General features: G+C 44.7%; 1 protein-coding gene across 2 annotated transcripts in view; it reads right to left on the minus strand.

The window, feature by feature from the left end:
* Positions 1-18,938, minus strand: part of pacrg (PARK2 co-regulated) — a 182,650-nt gene that overhangs the window by 97,075 nt on the left and 66,637 nt on the right. For both annotated transcript variants that reach the window (XM_054614448.1, XM_054614449.1), the window contains one exon: positions 8,607-8,741. In XM_054614448.1, coding sequence (XP_054470423.1) covers positions 8,607-8,741 — 135 coding nt within the window. The remainder of the gene's footprint in view (positions 1-8,606; positions 8,742-18,938) is intronic.

The raw sequence follows: 18,938 nt of genomic DNA on the forward strand, positions 1-18,938 counted from the left end.
CATTATTTTTCACAGCTTACAGGTGTGTATAAGCATGCTTTATTAATACCAGCTATCTTATGTACAAGCAGCTCATACACCTAGATTTTGTTCCATGTACGCTTTGATAAATACGGCCCCTGGTCTTCAAAGGCCTTTTTTTCCCCAGCAGCCCACCAGAGACAAATACTAGAAGTGTATTCTAGTCAGCCACCTGCCACTTTAAATGGCACTTCAATCAAGAGAATAGCCATGAGTTCTACTCCCTTAAAATGTTGCCATTTAGAGTTATTGCTGCAGTAAAAGGGTGAATAGATGAGACTATAGTAGAGCATGGAGCATAACCCATCCAGGGTTTTCTTTCAGGCTTTCTCCTTTTGTCTTTTAACCCGCAAACCTAACATAAAATCATTGTATTTAAGAGTATAAGAGGGAAAAACATCACTGAAGATTTTGTCCCTTAGTTTCGCAAAGTTTTCGTTTTTCTCTCAAACAGCTCACGCTGGCTCAATTAACTATTGATCAGATTTGTAGAACGGAATGTAAATAATTAACAAAAGTGGAGATAGCATCTGCAGCTCTGCAAACAACTTCAATACAGAGGCCTCTGTGTCTCTGATCAATAGGGCGTGGAGGGCATGCACATCAGCCACTGCGAGGTCCTCCGCAAGGTGGCCACGGAAACAGAGAAAATCACATCTTTATCAGACATCACAGCTGTGTCAGCTAAAAAAAACATCAAGGCCGCAGTAGTAATCAGACAGTGGCTGCTTTATTGTAGATACCAGAGCAGGGAAAACCATCTCTCTTCGACATTTAGAGCATCTAATTAATTCTATGACTTGGCATACTAACAGGTAAACGGAAATTGTTGTTGCTGAGGGACTGAGGTGAAATTGGACTTTTTCAGACAGGAACTTCACCGAGGAATGATGTGCTCCAATGAAAATCCGTCATCCTATAAGCAGCTCTTCTAACTGGGAACTGATAGCTTAGTTGTGTCCAACAAAGCTTGTGTAAGTAACGATGTAACATACTAAAGTGAGAAAGGCATAAAGCTCCTTTGGGGAAGGAAGGACTGTATGGCACTGTTAGGGGGAATTGAGTTAGGGCCTCTGGGTAACCCTATTTGAATATGAATGCGTCCTATGATCCATATCAAGGGCACTGACGGGGGCACCTCTATCTACAACTACCTCCAGCCTGATGTGTGTGTGTGTGTGTGTGTGTGTGTGTGTGTGTGTGTGTGTGTGTGTGTGTGTGTGTGTGTGTGTGTGTGTGTGTGGTGGGTGCTAAACTGATCAGTCTGTGCAGCCATCAGCCACCGCATTTTTTCCAAGGTACTTTGTACAGTGCATTAATCACAGGGACCCTTGAGCGCTTCCACGGATCCAAATATTCCGACCTTGAGGTTACAAGAAAGACATTAGTCCTGATCCATTCAAAGTATTGGAGACAGGGAGGGAAGCAGAGGGAGGGGGCAGAAAAGCTTTCAAGGTAATGAAATTCTACCATAATTTAAAGGAAAAGACTTGTGGGGACAAGCCTGAGCCAGAGTTAGAAAAAAAAAAAAAAAAGATTAAATTGGATTTTCTTTTCTTTTTCCCCTTTATTTTAAATTAGGCTTAAGTGCATGTGGGGGGTAGTTTTTCTTTCTTTTCTTTTTTTCAAACAAAAGCATGATAACAGCATTAACGTCCAGAATGAATCGAATCATTTCCAAACCAATTAACCTTTGACAGAATGGATGAGTGGACAGGAATGAGAATGGTGCATAGGGGAGGGGAGAGAGAGAGAGAGAGAGAGAGAGAGAGAGAGAGAGAGCTGGGTGGGTGGAGGAGAGCGGGCAGCAGTGTGTAGAAACGGGAGTCTGACTGGCAGGGACTGAGTATTTTTAAGGTGGATTGCTGACTAAGACCGAGGTATGCAGGGGTTTGGTGGGGCTCCCAGAGATGCCCCACTCAGACCAATGAAAACCTTACTGGTGGTCCGTCTGAGTACGGAAAACACAAAGCACCCCACTTAATCTAACCTCCCTCTCCCTCCTTGAGTCTGTCCTGGCCATCATGACTGATAGTAGGAGGGGTCTGCGGTTAACCCCACTTATTCTTTATGCTGGCTCTCACTCCCTCTATCTATTTCTATTCCTCCCTCATTGGCTCACACACAGCTGCAGCCGGTCCATTAAGTTAATTAAAGGCTCCATTTTGAGCTGGAGCCCGCTAGCGAATACGAGTGCCAATCAATAGATCTCTGGCTTATTTTGTAGGGAGGGAGGGGTGACAGCACTGGTGCTGCATTCAGGGACGTGATTTGTAGCATTGGCAGACGAGTCATGTCCCTCTCCGTCTTGTCCTCTGTCTCTGTCTAATTTGCTAACCACCCTGCCCCTTCCACAATCTCCTTACCGCTCTTCTCTGTGATGTCATCTATCACTTCGCTCTCCCTTCTTCACCCTCAGCTATCCACGGCTTTTTCCATCTGCCCCAAAGGAGTCACAGTCCTGTGTTTCCCTACGAGAGACTGCGTGCCGTTGTTTTAGTCACCATCTGCACAGGGGAGCCAGCTGTGTGGGGTTTGCAGCTGTGGTGGGAGGAGTGGGAGGCTGCGATGGGCAGTAGTAGAGCTTAGATCAGCAGGGGGTCCAGAGGGATGATGTGAGCTCCGAGACCGGAAGAGGAAGAAACAGTTGGACAGAAGGAGAGGGTTTCATTCTGAGAGACAGAATCGGGTTCCAAAGATCACGACCCAGAATGAGAAGCTCATCTTCCGTATCTGCACCCTCATCTAATAGTGTCAACATAAGCTGTGAGAGGAGAAGAGACGATCGGCCAGTTAAGGGTTTCTGTGTGGAAGCGTCACAGATAAAGATCACTATTGCTGGAAATGGGGATCATAAGTAAGAATACTGAATTCATGCAGATGAAAGTCTGAGCCCACTACAGCAGCAGCCTCACTTTACTGACCCATAGACAGGACTTAAGATGGATTGATTCACATTGTAAGTCATCTTCAGAAATAATAGTCTCCAGTGATCCTCCATTTTCAACAAAAATCCATTTTTTTTTGCTATTCTCTCATACCACAGCCAGAGTATAGAAGACCCACAGGCTAAACAACCATCATCAGCTTCATGTGGCGTTCGTCTGCTATGAAAAATGGCTGAGGGCGGCAGGCGGTGTAGCAGTTCAAAATCCGCAGGCACGCTCTCTCTGCTGGATGCCTCTGCTCCAACAGTCCCTCCATTCCTGCAGTCACACCAGCAGCATGACAGTGGCGCCGCTCATCGAGAATCCTTTCCCAGCAGTCATTCTGCAATTCTCTCCCACCGGGGAGGCAGCCCATACAGGCCTTGATGGTTAGCCAGTGTTGTTTGTTGGCTACCCTTTTCCTTCCTCCACTCCTCCACTCCTCCTCTCTCCTCTCTCTTTTTTTTTCATGGAGAATGCCTGGTGCTTTTTTCCACTTCTCTAATCTAAACTCCCTCCTTCTCTCTTCTCTCTCCTCTCAGAGAAGGCCCAGGGGGGCTTGTTCATATTCTCTCATCTTATTGTGTTTCATCTTTTTTTCCTTATGACACAGAGCTATCCCCCCCCCCAGAGTATCCAGCTTTCAGCCATGGAGCTGGAGAAAACGCATGGTTAACCCCATTTTATTCTGTCTATTCAAAGGTTCCCCGACAAAGCTCTAGTGCTCACAGCAGATAAGAAATCATTCAGATAGAGTAGAAGAGAAGGTTTGGTATGCATTCAACAGAAGCAGAAGAGAAGGTCATTTTCTGCAGTGAGTGATGCATTCGAGAGGACTAGTGCAGTTCTAAGCCATGTGTTGCACCATATTGTGCGGCTTACAAAACAATGCTAGAGCTCGCTTACCGAGGCCTTCCTACAACCCCAGCTGTAGTGAAGGCGCTATGCTGCTGTACCTCTGGCTGGCAGCAGTATCTGTTCCTAGATGTGTTATTTCCTTATATCTGTACAGAACTTCAGTAGATAATGTTAGCCCAATGCAACAGTACACTGTCATCAATCATACACCGGGGTCCATGGTACTACAACATATTAAATATAGATGTGAGACAACACAGCTATCATTGTGCCATAGGCCATCGCCATAAAGTCCTCCATACTTCTGGTGCATATCCATACTGTACTGCGAGACAATTTACTGTTAAACAAATGACAAATTTGTCAAGAGCAGCACTGCGCTGTGAATTGAATTGACAAAGCAAATTGATGTACCCATGCCATGTAATATAGCTGTCAAAAGAAGAGGTTATCAACCATAAGGTATGACATATAAAAATGTAAATGGTCGGATTGGGTTAAAAAAAGGGGGGACGGAGAGAAATAAGGGCCCCATTGCTGTTTCTGCAATGACCTCATCTCTCTTTCACCCATCTCTTTAGCTTTTGCTCTATTTCATTTTCGGCCTCTCTATCGTTCACTCTCTCGTATCAAGCACACACACACCCACTGCGTTTCTTAAGCACACGCTCCCTCATCCTCGGTCACCCCAACCACCTCATTTCTCCAGCCCTCCCTCCTCTGCAACTCTCACTCGGTGCGTAATTCAATCATCCCAAGGAGATGGATATCCGTCCCCTAGGAGCGCTTACGCTCTCCATTTCCTAAAGCGCTTGATCAGATTAATTGATTGTCCCCCCCCCCTCACTTCTGCGCCCCTTCTGCAGACTGAGGCTGCCGTGGTGGGGGACGGTGGGAAGAAATCAAGTTTGCATTGATATTTTTATAAAATGGCTTTTTCCTTGTGGCCCCCAGATAGGCCTTGTAAAAAGGACAAAGGGGAATAGATAAAGTATATGAGCCAGGAGGAGGGGGGGGGGGTGGTGGTGGGCAAAATGGAAGGTTAGAAGCCTGCAGAAACAGACGGGCCGGATTTATAAAGAGGACAGAACAACAACCCAGAGCGTACAGGAGACACAGAGCTGAACAGGAGATCAGGGGACAAGATAAAGCATGGGCGATCAATGACATGAAATAAACAAGGCTGTTTAGGAGGCGTGTAATACATGTGAGGTGAGAGTGTGTGTGTGTGTGTGTGTGTGTGTGTGTGTGTGTGTGTGTGTGTGTGTGTGTGTGTGTGTGTGTGTGTGTGTGTGTGTGTGTGCATGCATGTGTGTACCATGATGTTTGGCTGCGAGCCTGCAGAGCACAGCAGAGGGTAGAGATGGGAGAGTCGAACCGAGCCCCACAGGGAGCACAGGAAGACCTCAACTCATCCATTATAAGTGAGAGCCAAGCGGCTGCCATGTCTCCTGATTGCTGAGTCCCTATGGAGCACAGTCGCTTTCTCTCTCTCTCCTTCTCTCTCTCTCTCCCTCTCTCTCTTTGGCACTGGGGATGGCAGTAGATTATGGTGCTGTTCCAGGGTTTGGCCTCTACGTTATGGCAGGGGCCAAATACACGCACAAACATTCACACGCTCGCACACACACACACACACACGGAAACACACAAACACACAGGAGCACAAACACACACAGACGGGGATAGGAACTCGCTCATCTCTCTCTTATCTATCTGCCGCACATGTTCCCCATACGTGTAAGGCTTTTACCTGGGCGCGCCATTACAGTTGAGGCTTTTACCTCTGGAGGGCCAAATTACCTTTCAGATACAACATTCCCTTTTTCAACTTGACCTTGACATTTAGTTCATTTCCCCTGAACATATATACTCAAACACACACTATAAAAAAAACACACAAACTCCAGCAGGCAAGCACGTGCACAAATGAACAAAGTAGCATGTCCCAAAACTCATAACTCTTTTGTCATTTTTACGTCAAATATTTTCTAAACACATTCTTCATCTGCCTCTACAGTTCCTTCTTTATTCAACAAATACTGTATGTTTGCAGGATAGAGCACACAGCCCCGACAGGATCCTACTGGAAGCACAGAGTTGATCACATTATTTTAGGCTGCAGTTTAAAATGTTTGTTTTGTTGAGAAATAAGGAGACCTGTCTATCAATATGGAAATATTCATCTAATAACACACCCTTCTAAAATAAAACAAATATAATGGGACTCCTTCACCAACACTGTATCCAAACACAGGATGTTTTGAAATCATAAAATATGGCAAGGGCTGCACAAATAATTGTAGGTAATTAAAAATTTATGTTTTTTTGTTTCCCAAATGAATCATGTACTTTATCAAAACCCATGATGCAATGTTTTTGATATTAACATTGATTTAAATGACTCCTTCTTAAATGAATTGGGGAGTTTCAGCTGATCCCCCTGAGAATCAACAGCACACTCCCCAGTTATATGCAAGATACTCGCAAGACTGCTCACACAAGCCAATTCTACACTGCCTGCCCAGTGTGAAATGACGGGGAGCTTTATTTATTGAGTGGCCCTTACAAGAAAGCATTTTGCCAGCCAAAAAAACGAGATGTATTTTTCAGGAGTTAGTGAGCACAACTGAAGCTAAACCCCCAGTGAATGTTGGACTTACATTTCCCAAGTAGCGATAAAGAGGATTATGAAACTCATAATTTGCTTTTGTTTTTGCACAATGAGTAAATAAGTTGAGCATGTGTGTGCAAGCAAATTATCACAAGTATAGCAAATAGAATATCAAACACACTGCTGCATGACATCTAGCAATCAAAGCAATCACTTTCCATGAGTAGCTTAACACGAGCTTAAAATCTGTTTATTTGTTTGTTCATTTTTTCCTTCCAATGGTTTAAGTGTACTCAGTGTGTGTTCAGTACTCTTGCATTATGGGTGCAGGTGCAACAGAGCACCGTTCTGATATTCAATCAGGCCTGTTTGTGTATTTCATGGTCACGTTGGCTTTTTGCTGCTGTGCAGAGTCAAACATGTACAGACAGCATATTTGGTGGGGAAGCTGAACTCCTGACCTCAATACACAGAATGATCAATACCAACAGTCAAAGCGACACAAATACAGTACACAAACACACACATACACACACGCAATCACACTCTGTTTGCTTGAGTACTCAGCCCACAAACTAAATCAACTCAGCATTTATTTTTTTCTTTCCGACAGACTCTCTCTTTCTTACTTTCCCCTGACTTTTTATTTGCTAGGGGGCTGAGCTCTCAGACTGGGATTGATCCGGAGCTGCCGTCTTGAACCTGTGCCCCGAGGGCAGCTCAGCGCAAACACGCCGCAGCCCCTCTCCACTTACTCCGATCATGGTTACACTCTCTGTTACGCTACAGCCACATTTAAACCCACACAACAAGTGCACACAGCAAGTGCCACCTCTAGCTCAACTGCTCCAAACAAACAGAGGTCTGATAAAGACTGATCTGAAGGTAAGACTATGTATCTCCACAAACAGACACTTCTTCTCAGTCGAAGTGCAAACCAAAAGTAGCAATAAACTCTTCTATTTTGGCGGACTTTAAGAACTACTAGCATGTGTGTAAGCATTGGGGGGGAAATCAATAAGCATAACAGCTGCATTGGAGATGACAGCAACAATTTCATACACCACATCCCATTTGCTGAGTGCTTTTTCATGGGCAGAGCACAAAAGAAATCCATTATTTTCTGCAAACCCAAAAGATTCATTTGAACATTTTACATAAATAATTCATACAAAGAGAGCTTTTACAGTGTTTTCACCTGAAGACAGACAGCTAACTAGCGAGAAGGCTCACTCACCCACCCACCACTCCTTCTCTCTTTGAAGTAGGAAAAACGGGAGGAGAAGGGTATAATTTGTTTGATTCATTTATCGTTGCTTACTATGAATAAATGTCATTAAGAATCGTTGCTGCACGACGAAGTTATGAAAGTTATGAAATGGCTGGCAGCATAGTGGTGGCAGAAATAAAGCAACATGGTGATTAGAAGAATGCATCCCCCCCCACACACACACACACACACACACACACACACACACACACACACACACACACACACACACACACACACACACTGTACCAGTCAGGAGTATAATGGCTCTGTGGAGGCTTGTGTATTGAAACACACACAAATGCAATACAGTACACAAAAATACATACACAGTAAGTCCCTGTGTGTTTTGCCGCGACTGCCTTGAGTCCCTATGGAGTTTGTGATTGATGGATTCTGTGATTGGTGCTGTGAGACAGGTGGAGCCTACAAGTGAGCTAATCTACACTGCCTCCTACAGGAAAACAGCCTACATTGGTGCTGTGAATATGTGAGAAACTCTCTACACCGCCTTTAGCTGAGCTGATTATGATGACGATAAATGGTGTTTAGTCCAAGACTTTCCAGTCTTCAAATTCACCAAAACTGCTCAACAGCAAGAGTGGATTCAAACAGTAGCTTTAGTACAAGGAGAAAAATGTGTACCTAAGAGTTGTGTATAATTGTTATTGTAGATAAAAAAACTTAATGGCCTGATTTATGTTTTTTTCTTTGCAAGCTTTTAATTAAGCTATGGCTTTACATATGCTCCAAAGGGCATTTTTTGGTGTTATTGAGAGTACCTACCACCATTGCCAATCTTACATAAAACGTTTCCTGATGGCAAATCTAGCACCCTGGCTTTTCTGTTAATGGCGTGAGAAAACCCCCATTGACTAATATTTAGTCAATCCTTCCCAGAAGGCAGTGCTCCTACCTTCCATGCTATGCGGTTGCCTTTGGTGTCGTGCTCCAGTGCCATTGGGAACTCTCTGCGCTCGTAGAACTTGCGAAAGGTGGTTGGTTTGGAAGGGCGCTCCCGAAAAGCCCCTGAATCTGGGGGACCCTCCACCTGGTCGGACACAAAGGAAAAAAATGGGAATGAAGAGACAGGAGCAAAAACTGTAAAATAAACAGAATGAGACACGCACAGCAAGTGAGTGTGTTGTTTTATGAAATCAGAATTGACTGTGTTTCTCCTACAATAATAGAATCACTCCCACTGCCTCTTCTTAAAAGTAATTCAGGGAGACACATGTGCCTGCTCCTCTGCTCCTCTAAGGAAGGCAAAACACAGATAGTGAGCGCCTTTGTGTGGTGTGTGTGTGTGTGTGTGTGTGTGTGTGTGTGTGTGTGTGTGTGTGTGTGTGTGTGTGTGTGTGTGTGTGTGTGTGTGTGTGTGTGTGTGTGTGTGTGTGTTGGCCCTGTAGCCAGAGGCACTTCAAGAGGCATTGTTAGGATCATCTTTTCTCTCCCTCCATATTGGATATGTGCTATTACTGCGCCACTGACAGCCAATGACAATCGTATCACACCAACCACAGTGTCTGCTGCTATTGTTGTGGGGACTATTGGTGGTGGTAGCAAAGAGGAGGGAGTGAAGATTAGATTAGAAAAAAATAAAGTGTCTTCTATAGGACAAACAAATTGGTGTAACTATTCAATTCAACAAAAATAATGAGAGAAAACATGACACGTGATTCAGGAGCCTCTGGAATAAAAAAATCCTGAAAATACCTGCAAAGAAAACACTCCATCAAGGAAGTGACAGAAACCTCCTGCTGAAGACCCCAATAGTGGGACTATTCACGTGGGAGCCGCTCATGTACTCATGTAATACAGATTTATTTGATTGAAAACATTTGAGCTGAGCGACAGTTGTAGTGGACGAATGACAGAATGTTGGAGCCAATTGTTTCCCCGCCTGCGTCTCTTGTGTGCATCCCCCTCCATCTGTGTGGCGCTGCCACATGACTGGCAGATGTGTTGCTGTCATTAATCCGCAGATTACCTCCCACTGAGAAACAGAATTTTGACACAGCAGCCCACAGGCAGAGCGGAGCGGGACTGGGATGTGTTATCTTTGGCAGGACTGCCTAAGACTGCTGTGCAACTTGAGAGATTTTGAAGGGTTTAAGTCTATTAGTTTAGTTTTCCATATTACATCATTCACTAGTGTTGCCTGTTTGTTGCATAATTCCCAAACAAAATAGATTAAAAAAAAAAAAGCCTAGAACCATCAGTTAAAACCGCCACCAAGGAATGATGCAACATGGAACAAAGTTTAAGTTACACGTGTGATGAAGTGGAGCTGGTGTCATGGCTGGGCTCAAGAGAAACAACAAGAAAGAAAATATTATGAGCAGCTCTGAGCGAGTTTCCCAGAGCACTCACTGCATTTAAACAGCCCTAATGCACCGTGGGATTGCTGCGCAGTCATTTCAAATGAATCCGTTTGGAGCATTTGTTTACCATGCCAGGGATTGCCGAATAATATTATGCTAAAATTAATAGGCACAGCTTTGTGTACCTGCAGGAGAAAGACTACCTCAACGAAATGTGTGTGACTAACAATGCATGTTAAACACAAGAAAAGGCACAACTCAGCCCCTACTGCACTAGCCTAAACCCAACACAACAAAAGATGCATGTATGCCTGCTATGGTCCTCTGAGTCCTGTAATATTTTACTATGGAATTGTGTGTTATCTTACAGTAACAAAAGCTTGTGACAGCATTAATAAAACCATGTAAAAAGAAAGAAATCTGAAAAACAAAGATTGCTCCCAGTTTTGTACTAGAACTGAATCAGTAAATCATTTCTTGGATTGTTTTATCTTAGCAGGAAAGTGTCAGCTGGCTTCAGTAGAATACCGATTCTGTCTCTTCACATCAAGCGAAACATACAGGGTAAGTAAATCCAAGAGTGCAACGCCTTTTGTTGTTTCATCTAGACTCATCATCACTGTTATCCGTTTGTCTACCCTCTTTCCTCGCTCTACCTTGTGCATTCCTTTCACCGCAGGAGGTGTTTTGCAACTTTACCTAGCTGTGGAAATAGGAAGCTGAAAAGCCGGCAAGATCAGTGCTGCTCCAGCCTGCAGGAGTGACAAAGCCCTCATATCCAGGTAGCTACGGCGGCGGTTGAGCCACGCTGCACAGGCAGGCTAAAAATAGCTCAGACTGGGCAGCGAGGAGAGAATGAACCCAGACTGCATTGACTGGCTGAGCAGCTTTTATGGTCAGGAATGATGATGCTGCAGTCACTTCTACGGGCTCAGCTTGGGGCTGAGGTGTTTCCTAACTTCACAGCTATTTCATTGTTTACTCTCCAATTACCATCACTTTTAGGCAACACGCACGCACACCAACAACCAGAAAGGCATGTTATACATGCGTGCACCGTGGCACATCTTGTGGCTGCAAACACAGAGGCCTTTTACCGAGCTACTGATGTGGTCTGCTGTTCCTAGCAGCTTAAGGAGAACTGTAATAAGAATAGCACTGTAGAAAGATTATCAGCTGCTGGCTTCCTGATTCCTGCTCCTGTTCTGCCATTTATGACATTCTGGTGTAAAGCTCCTGCCTGCTGTTAGAAAAATCCCTATCACTGAATCCCAAAGTAAAAGCAATAGCCACTAACCTAGTTTGTCTGACGAAAGGGCAGATAAGAAGCACACAGCGTCCATGTTTTGAGCTAAGACGTCCCTAAGTTCTGTCTTGTATGGGGGAGCATGCGTTTGTGTTAACTCAATTTGGACAAGCTGTGCCGATGACAACAACTGCTGAAGATTCTGTTTCACTGTCAGATCATAAGCTCTGCATATCTCATTTTGTAAACACATTTTAATCATTGTATGATTTTTTCAGAGTTTCCGCTACTCTGCCTGCTATTGTTGATGCGAGTAGCCAAAAAAGTGGTTGTGTTATTATATGAAGTGTTAAGAACAGCCCCATGCAGCGCAGCAGCTTCCTGTGTAATCCAAAAATTCATCCCTGTTCTGAAACACTGGAATAAACAAAAACACAAACAGTGAAAAAGACAGAAAAAAAGGAGCCTCAGCCTATAACTGAACTATACAAGGAGATAACATCCCGCCCCTCAGTGGAGGCTATAAAGCAGGCCTGTGAGGCAACAGACTACAGAACAGAGATAGAGGTGGTGTAAGGCAATAAAGGGAGGAAGTGTCTGTTTTGTGTGCCCCTGGTGCACACATCAGGGAGTCATAACAAGGCAGTACTGGTCAGATGAGCTCCAGGCTGTCATTTCTCTCCTTCGCCTTCACTATGCCTCCAGATCTGTTTCCTCCCTAATACTGTTGTCCACTCCAACTAGCTCCACCGTAAACCTGGCTGCTGCAAAACCAACAGAGGCAATAACACACGGACGTGCACTTTCATGCGCGCACACGCTCACACACCACACATGCTGAGCTCCCCACGGGCTGAGACCCTGCAGAGGTGATTGAGCACCGGCAGGGCCTCATGCTCCTGTCATTTATAAAAGGTGTCACCCTGAGAAACAGAGATGCTCCCTCTAACCTTATTAGTATGGCACTTCCATGGCTCTCCTGCCTGATTCTGACACAAAGAGTGGGTGAGGTAAGGCACAGGAAGAAGAAGAAAAAAAAGAATTTAAGAGAGAGAGAGGATGAAGGTGAAGGGTGAGATAGACCAGAGACGTGAAGAAGCTGTAACGGTGAGAAACAAAGAGTGACGAAATCAAGAGGTGCGAGAATGGAGGAGGGGGATGGGGGCATAGCGGATATGACAGGGAAAGGGAGAAGGGGAGACAAGAGGTGTGGCTCATCAATTCAGAGGGTGAGTGCAGCGCGGCGGGGCTGCTGCAGCATGTAGGTGATCCATCACTGTGCCGGGGCCTCCAGCTGCAGCGCTCTCTCTCTCTCTCTCATCTCTCCATCTCTCTGCTGTATACCACCACCCCAAAAACACCTCTGAATGCCTCTGATAGATGTCTGGTGAAGGGCTGTCAATTCATTGTCAACCCTGCATTGCCCATCACCACTGCGCATTTCCTGAAAATGAGGCCCCTCGTTAATCTCTTTTTATTCATCTCCTATTAACCCTCTACCTCATGTCTATCAGGGCTAAAAGTGCATTTTGTTGCATTGTATTTGTGTGTGTGGGGGGGGAGGGGGGACAAGAGCGCCACTGCACATAGGTGCATTGCATCACCTGTTTAGTGAGGCAGCAAATGGGTTAGGCACCCACTTGCTCTCTCGCTCTCTCTCTCTCTCTCTCTCTCTCTCTCTGCATTTCGCTGCTGTTCTCGGTTGAGAGGTTATCGAAATCAAGCTCTGTACAGAAGGCCGCCTTTCCTGAGGGAGGAAGCAGGGTGGGTGAGTCACAGAGGATGGAATAGACAGGCCGAGGCTCTCCTGATAAGGTCAGCGTGCACATCGCTGCCACAGGCAACAAAATTAGCCTGCTTTTATTTACAGGGCCTGCTGCCTGCCTGCCGGCCACCAGGGATAACGCCCGGAGCAGAGACGCGTGCATTATTCTCAAACTGCATTTAAATGAACAAGGCAGAGACAAAATAATGGAGGCGTTTAGGCTGTGAGGGAATCTCTGCTTGTATGGTGAAAACAATCGTTCGACAGGATATATTTGCTTACTCATTTCCTCTACAGGGCTAAACACAGACTGGTGGGAGGCTGATCCCTTTTCAGGAGGAAGAAATCTGCAATATTTGTGCAGCACTCCATTAATTTCTCATGACCAAACAGCAAGAAATGCAATCAGTCTGAGAGTGAGTTTCATTATGGGAAGAAATTAGCCCTGTTGAGAGAGACAAGGTCGGATGAGAACAAATGGGTAAAGAGCTCTCGCTGGATGGGAAAGACCACAGACTGATGAAAGGTAACAGAGTCTTTTGTTCACAGCTCACAAGACCACGGAGGTGTGCTTTACAACTGTCACCGTGTCAGAGGCTTTCGCATCAACCGTACTGTGCATGCCGGCACAAGGGGCAGGGATGTTTGTAATGAAAAATGACGACACCGCCTGGCAAAGGCGACACGGCACACACCTCGTGTCACTACAAAGACACGAGGATGAAACAGGTGACAGCCACCTAGTATTGAACTGTGCGCGAGAGTTATAACTTTAAAGAAGAACTTCAAAAAGAAGCTTGAAGCACTGAAGAGGGCCCCGCTGTTTTCTGTCTCCTCTAGTTTAACCCCATCACTTAAAAGAACAGCATAGACACAGAGAGAGACGTTAATGGGATGTGAAAGAAAGAGTTGGAGGTAGGATTGTGGGGGGGGAGTGAAATATGCTCTGTGTGAGTGAGAAAAAAGGGAGTGAGCAAGACCGAACAAGGGAGAGAGAGAGAGAGAGAGGGAGGGAGAATTCTGTGAGTATTTTCCATCTTCTCTGTGTGGCCCACTTATCAGCCAGGCAGCAGGGCAGCCGTGTGCTTACAGAGCCCTATTGGCTGATTCATATCACCAAACCACAGTTGAGATGATGGTTCAGAGTGAATCAGCCGGCATGGCAAAGGCAGAGTGGAGCAACTCGTACTACTTTTTAAATGAGAGGGAAACCACATGCGCTGAGCCCATGACGCAAAACTTATTCTGAGCTAAAGCCAAGATGCAGTCAATGTGCATCTACACTGATAGAAACCAGAGATGCAAACACACATGTAGAGCACCGCACGTGTGCAGGTTGTGTCAAAGCGATGTAATATGTAGTCTAGTCGTGTTGTAAGGATGCAGAATCAGCAATCTCTTTTAAATCACTTCTTAAAACCCATTTTTCAGACTGCCTTTTACGCATTAATGCTATATTTTAATTATTGGTATTACTAAATTATTTTACTATATTATTTTATTTTTATTTATTTGATTTATTTTTATCGTATCGATTGTTTTTACTGTGTTAAATATTGTATTGTTTATTATTATAATGAATTCAATGAATTATCATTAATTGGAATCATTTCAGCACCAGTTTGAAATTTTCCAATTTTTCCAATGGAATGCCTTGTTAGAGAGAATTGCCACTATCCGTTTTCAATTATTTACCATAACACAATGTAATACATGGCTACAAGAAATGTTATTTTGCAGCAAAATATGTGACCTTTGTTCAATTTTATGCAATTTGATTTTTTTAATGTTTTTTTGGTATGCATGTCAATGAGTGCGTATACGATTTGTTTATATGTCAGCAAAGAGAGGCTGTTAAGAGAGTGCGGCACGCACTGATCCAATGCTTTGTCTTTACTGCCCCAATCAGCGATGAAGGTATTAAAACACTAAGCTGGGCCATGAAATTAATGAGACACAGAAGGGAAACCACATCCCTGACCTGCTGCGATTGCCACTTCTGCTGCTGATAAAGAAGAATTTAACTGTCCTCCCAATTTTATTTACCAAATAAGTATCTTCTTGTCAATAAAAATCCTCATAACTGCATTTAAATTATGGCGGACTGAAAACCACCTCATAGAATAGTAATGTTCCTGAAGTCAGTGACAACACTCTGTTTTGGAGTGGCTATGGGGGTCGGCCACAGCTCAGAATAACTACATGACTCACCCAAAAGTTGAAACCCAAGTTTGTTTTACAGGTAAGCAGACAGTCAACGAAGCAGATAAGCAGGCAGTCGTAGAGTTAAACAGCCCCGACAGGGAGATGGACAAGCAGGCTGGAACCAGACGGGGAGATAAATAGATAGACGGGGGAGATAGCAAAGCATGTGAATGTCGCTGTGACTACAGGGAGGGAGCGTCACTGGGAGCTGTGGAAGGTTTGATTTGGCAGCAATAGGCCCATAGGGGGAGGAATAGGAGACGGACACACCCAGAGAAGCAGGAGTCCATCGATTTTCGCCACAGACAGACAGTCGCGACGATGAGAGAGGAGAGAGCGGGTGAGTCTACAGGGTGACCACATCACACACATTCACAGGTGTCACAGGTAGACCAGCGCTCACAAACTCCTGAGGAGTGGAGGGAGGCATGGGGAGATAAGCAGACTGCACATGGCAAGAGATACAGGTTCTACCTCTGACATGGGAACATTGTTTCACAGTGAAGAACATTATCTAGGTGATTAGTATGTAATGCAGAATGAACCGCGGGCCCTTGTTCTTATCACACGTCCAGTTTGACTTTCTATTCCTGGAAATCAGTCTGCTAAAAATGATCCCGGCAGGTTTGCTTACAGAGACCCCATGCAGAGACCAAAGCCTGCATGGTCTAAAACTTGACCTTTACAGAAATTAAACTGGGGAGGGGGTTTGGAGCACACTGAATTTAACATGAAATGCTTCCTAATCCAAAATAAGTTTACTCCGCAGACTAAGAGGAATTAAAGTCTCCCAGCAAAGCTTGGAACAGGGGTCCTTGTTATTGTGAGGAAAACGTTAGTCCATGCCCTCCGATGAGCCCAAGAGACAAAGTAAAAAAAAAAACTCCCTGATGCCTTTTAAACAGGCAACTTCTCAGACGCCTCAAATCTCACACCGTTCTTGCCGGAGCCGCCCTCTCAGACAGAGAGGCGACACTTTGGGAGACACTAGCACAGAGACACACACACACACAACACACAAGCACACAGTCACACAAACAAATAAATAAAATAGAGCTTAAGTAATAACATGCCCGAGGCTCTCTTTGTGCCAGCCAGTCTCTTTATTCAGAGAGCAGCATTCGTAAGAAAGGCGTACAGATCTACTTCTGTTTTATCAATTATTGCTCCTACAATTCATCTTGTCAATCTATCCATCAATTGAATCACTCCTACTGCTTCCACACCTCTTGCTCTGCATTGCAGGTTGCTGATGCTCTGACAGTGAAACAGGTGTCTAGGCTATTAGCAAGAGTCTGTCTGTGCCACCTCCTTAATCCCACACCTCTGATGAAAAGCATCAATCAAGGCTGTGTGAATGAGCAACAGTGAATAAGGGACTTGCTACAAAAACAGCCAGGCAGTGTGCATTTTGTCTCACAGTCTAACACCAATGACACAGCTAATACTGCTTATTGTTTTAGTAAGAGTTTAAAATGACCTCCCAAGTTCAGTCCAGGCAAAAATAAAAAGAACACTCATCTATTTAAGAGGTGTCCTACGTCATCCTCTCTCTCTCCAGAATCACATATACGCTCTCCAACATCTTTACCCTCCACTCACTCTAATTTCCACTCATAAAAAACGCTGCCTTCTACGACTCTCCTTGGCTTGAATTTTTATGTCTTTTTGTGGCCCATCTCTGAGGGAATGTTGTCAAGGTAATGTGATGATGACCCTTAGACTCCTCATTAAATCACTCAGTATCAGCGCATCAATTAAATGTCTAAAATGTTAATAAAAAAATAGACAACCTGTAAAAAAAAAAGTGGCGCGGCGTTTATCTTTTATCCGTTTCCACTTAAGGTCTGAATCACAATATCTAACATTAGGCACTCACATCAGCATCAGTGTCACAACCTCCATCAGATAGCCTGACAGACAGTCCAAACAAAGTCAGTTAGATACGACAACGCTAAATAGATGGGTGTCAGAGTGACAGATGGAAAGTAGAGCATCTGTCAGTGTACTGAACCATTTGGCTGAAATCAAAGGGAGATGAGGGCCTTCAAAGGACAGGCAAAGCTGTATCTGAGGCCAGACATGCTCTGGTGCTGCTCTGCAGATAAGGGCCAAGGGGTTATATTGCTTTTCTTCTGTCTCCCCCTTTGTTCTCCTCTGTCTTAAGGGAGTGGGAGGAAGAGAGGGGAATGACAGAGAAGAAAGCAGAAGAGAGAGCGAGAGAAGAGAGACAACGAGTCGTGGACAGGTTGCCGCTCTCCCTCTGCCACAGCACGCCATGTTGGTCAAACACTCGTTAGTAGAATTTGTTTGGTGTTTCCGGATGGCGAGAGGGTAATGAGCAGAGGTGGCTCGAGCCGAGAGGTGCCAGGAAGTGTGATGCGGATCATTTCTGACAGCATCCGGAGTACTTCTGCCCTCCAGCCCTTCCCTTTCCTTGCCTTCTCCTGTTTGCCGCGTCACAGCCGTTTGCCTCCGGCGTACATTCGACTGGGAGCACTTTGACTCAGCTGGATGCGAGACATGAGCTAAATAGCAGAGATATCCTCATTGGAATTCTGGAAGGGAACGTATACGCTACTTCAAATCTCAAAGGGTTTGCAGGTTGACTTTCTTGGCTCAGGGTGAAGAACACAGATGCCCCGGAGCACCTTCTAGGATGCTGGCTGCTGTGCGTTTTCAGAGTGCAAGACGGGGGAACTGGTGCACTTTTCACTCTGCCCTCCCGTCCCTCCCTTAATATACTTTTGTTTTGTAAAATGCTTCTCTTCTAACATTTATTACAAGATTGCATTTGGTATGTATCACTAAGGCATGATGGAATTTGCGATTGTCCTTGAGAGATCACAGACGTGCGGCCCCCTTTAGGTCTCTGCACTGGTCAGCAAAATTCAAAAGGTCAGGCCAATGTTATTGCATTGATGGTGATTTTAAAACATTTTCAAAGTGGGGGGTAGTGAAACAAAGGCCACCATTTGGCATTATTGGATTGGAACAACAGTGTTTGTCAGATACATCGATTTTTTCTGGCACTGGTTCTTATTATGTTGATGTAGGCAGTATGCGAGCTGCCACATAGGACCCTGTAGTAAAGAGTAGAACACGTGCCTACACTAATAAGGGCCTATTCTCCTCTAGCAAGGACAAGTCAGTCAGTTGGATGATAATGATGGAGGATGGGTGTATAAAAGACTAATGCCCTGTCAGTTTAATATACTTAAGTGGAGTGTGGCCATTAGGGCAGTATGTGACACTTGTAACTACATAAAGACACAGGTCACACACCACCATGTGGTCCACAATATTATGAAAATTGACTTAAATTGGAGGTAAACACTGTAACAGGGGGGGGTGTCAGAGTAGCTTGAAAGCCAATCAGCAGCATTCGTCAGCCATAAAAGAGGTCTCGCTATCCGAAGCATAATACATGCTCTAAATTGGGGGTTTTTATGTCATAAGGAAATGTCAGGACTTGAGACGGCCTTCATCATTTCCAAGTTTATAAATCAAAGAGATGGGAAGAGATTATTCAAGCTGTGTGTCACGTCTCTTTCATATTTCACAATATTGTAAAAAAAACTTCCACAAAGCAAACAGTAGCGTACAGCTTATAGCTCCTTTCCCAAACTTCCTCAGTCCTCAATCCATGCTCCAGAGGTGCATTTGAGGTCGCTGAAATCGATTTCCAGGTCAAAAGCCGGAGGAGCT

This window comes from Anoplopoma fimbria, chromosome 15 (assembly GCF_027596085.1).
Source record: "Anoplopoma fimbria isolate UVic2021 breed Golden Eagle Sablefish chromosome 15, Afim_UVic_2022, whole genome shotgun sequence".
Taxonomy (NCBI): Eukaryota; Metazoa; Chordata; class Actinopteri; order Perciformes; family Anoplopomatidae; genus Anoplopoma; species Anoplopoma fimbria.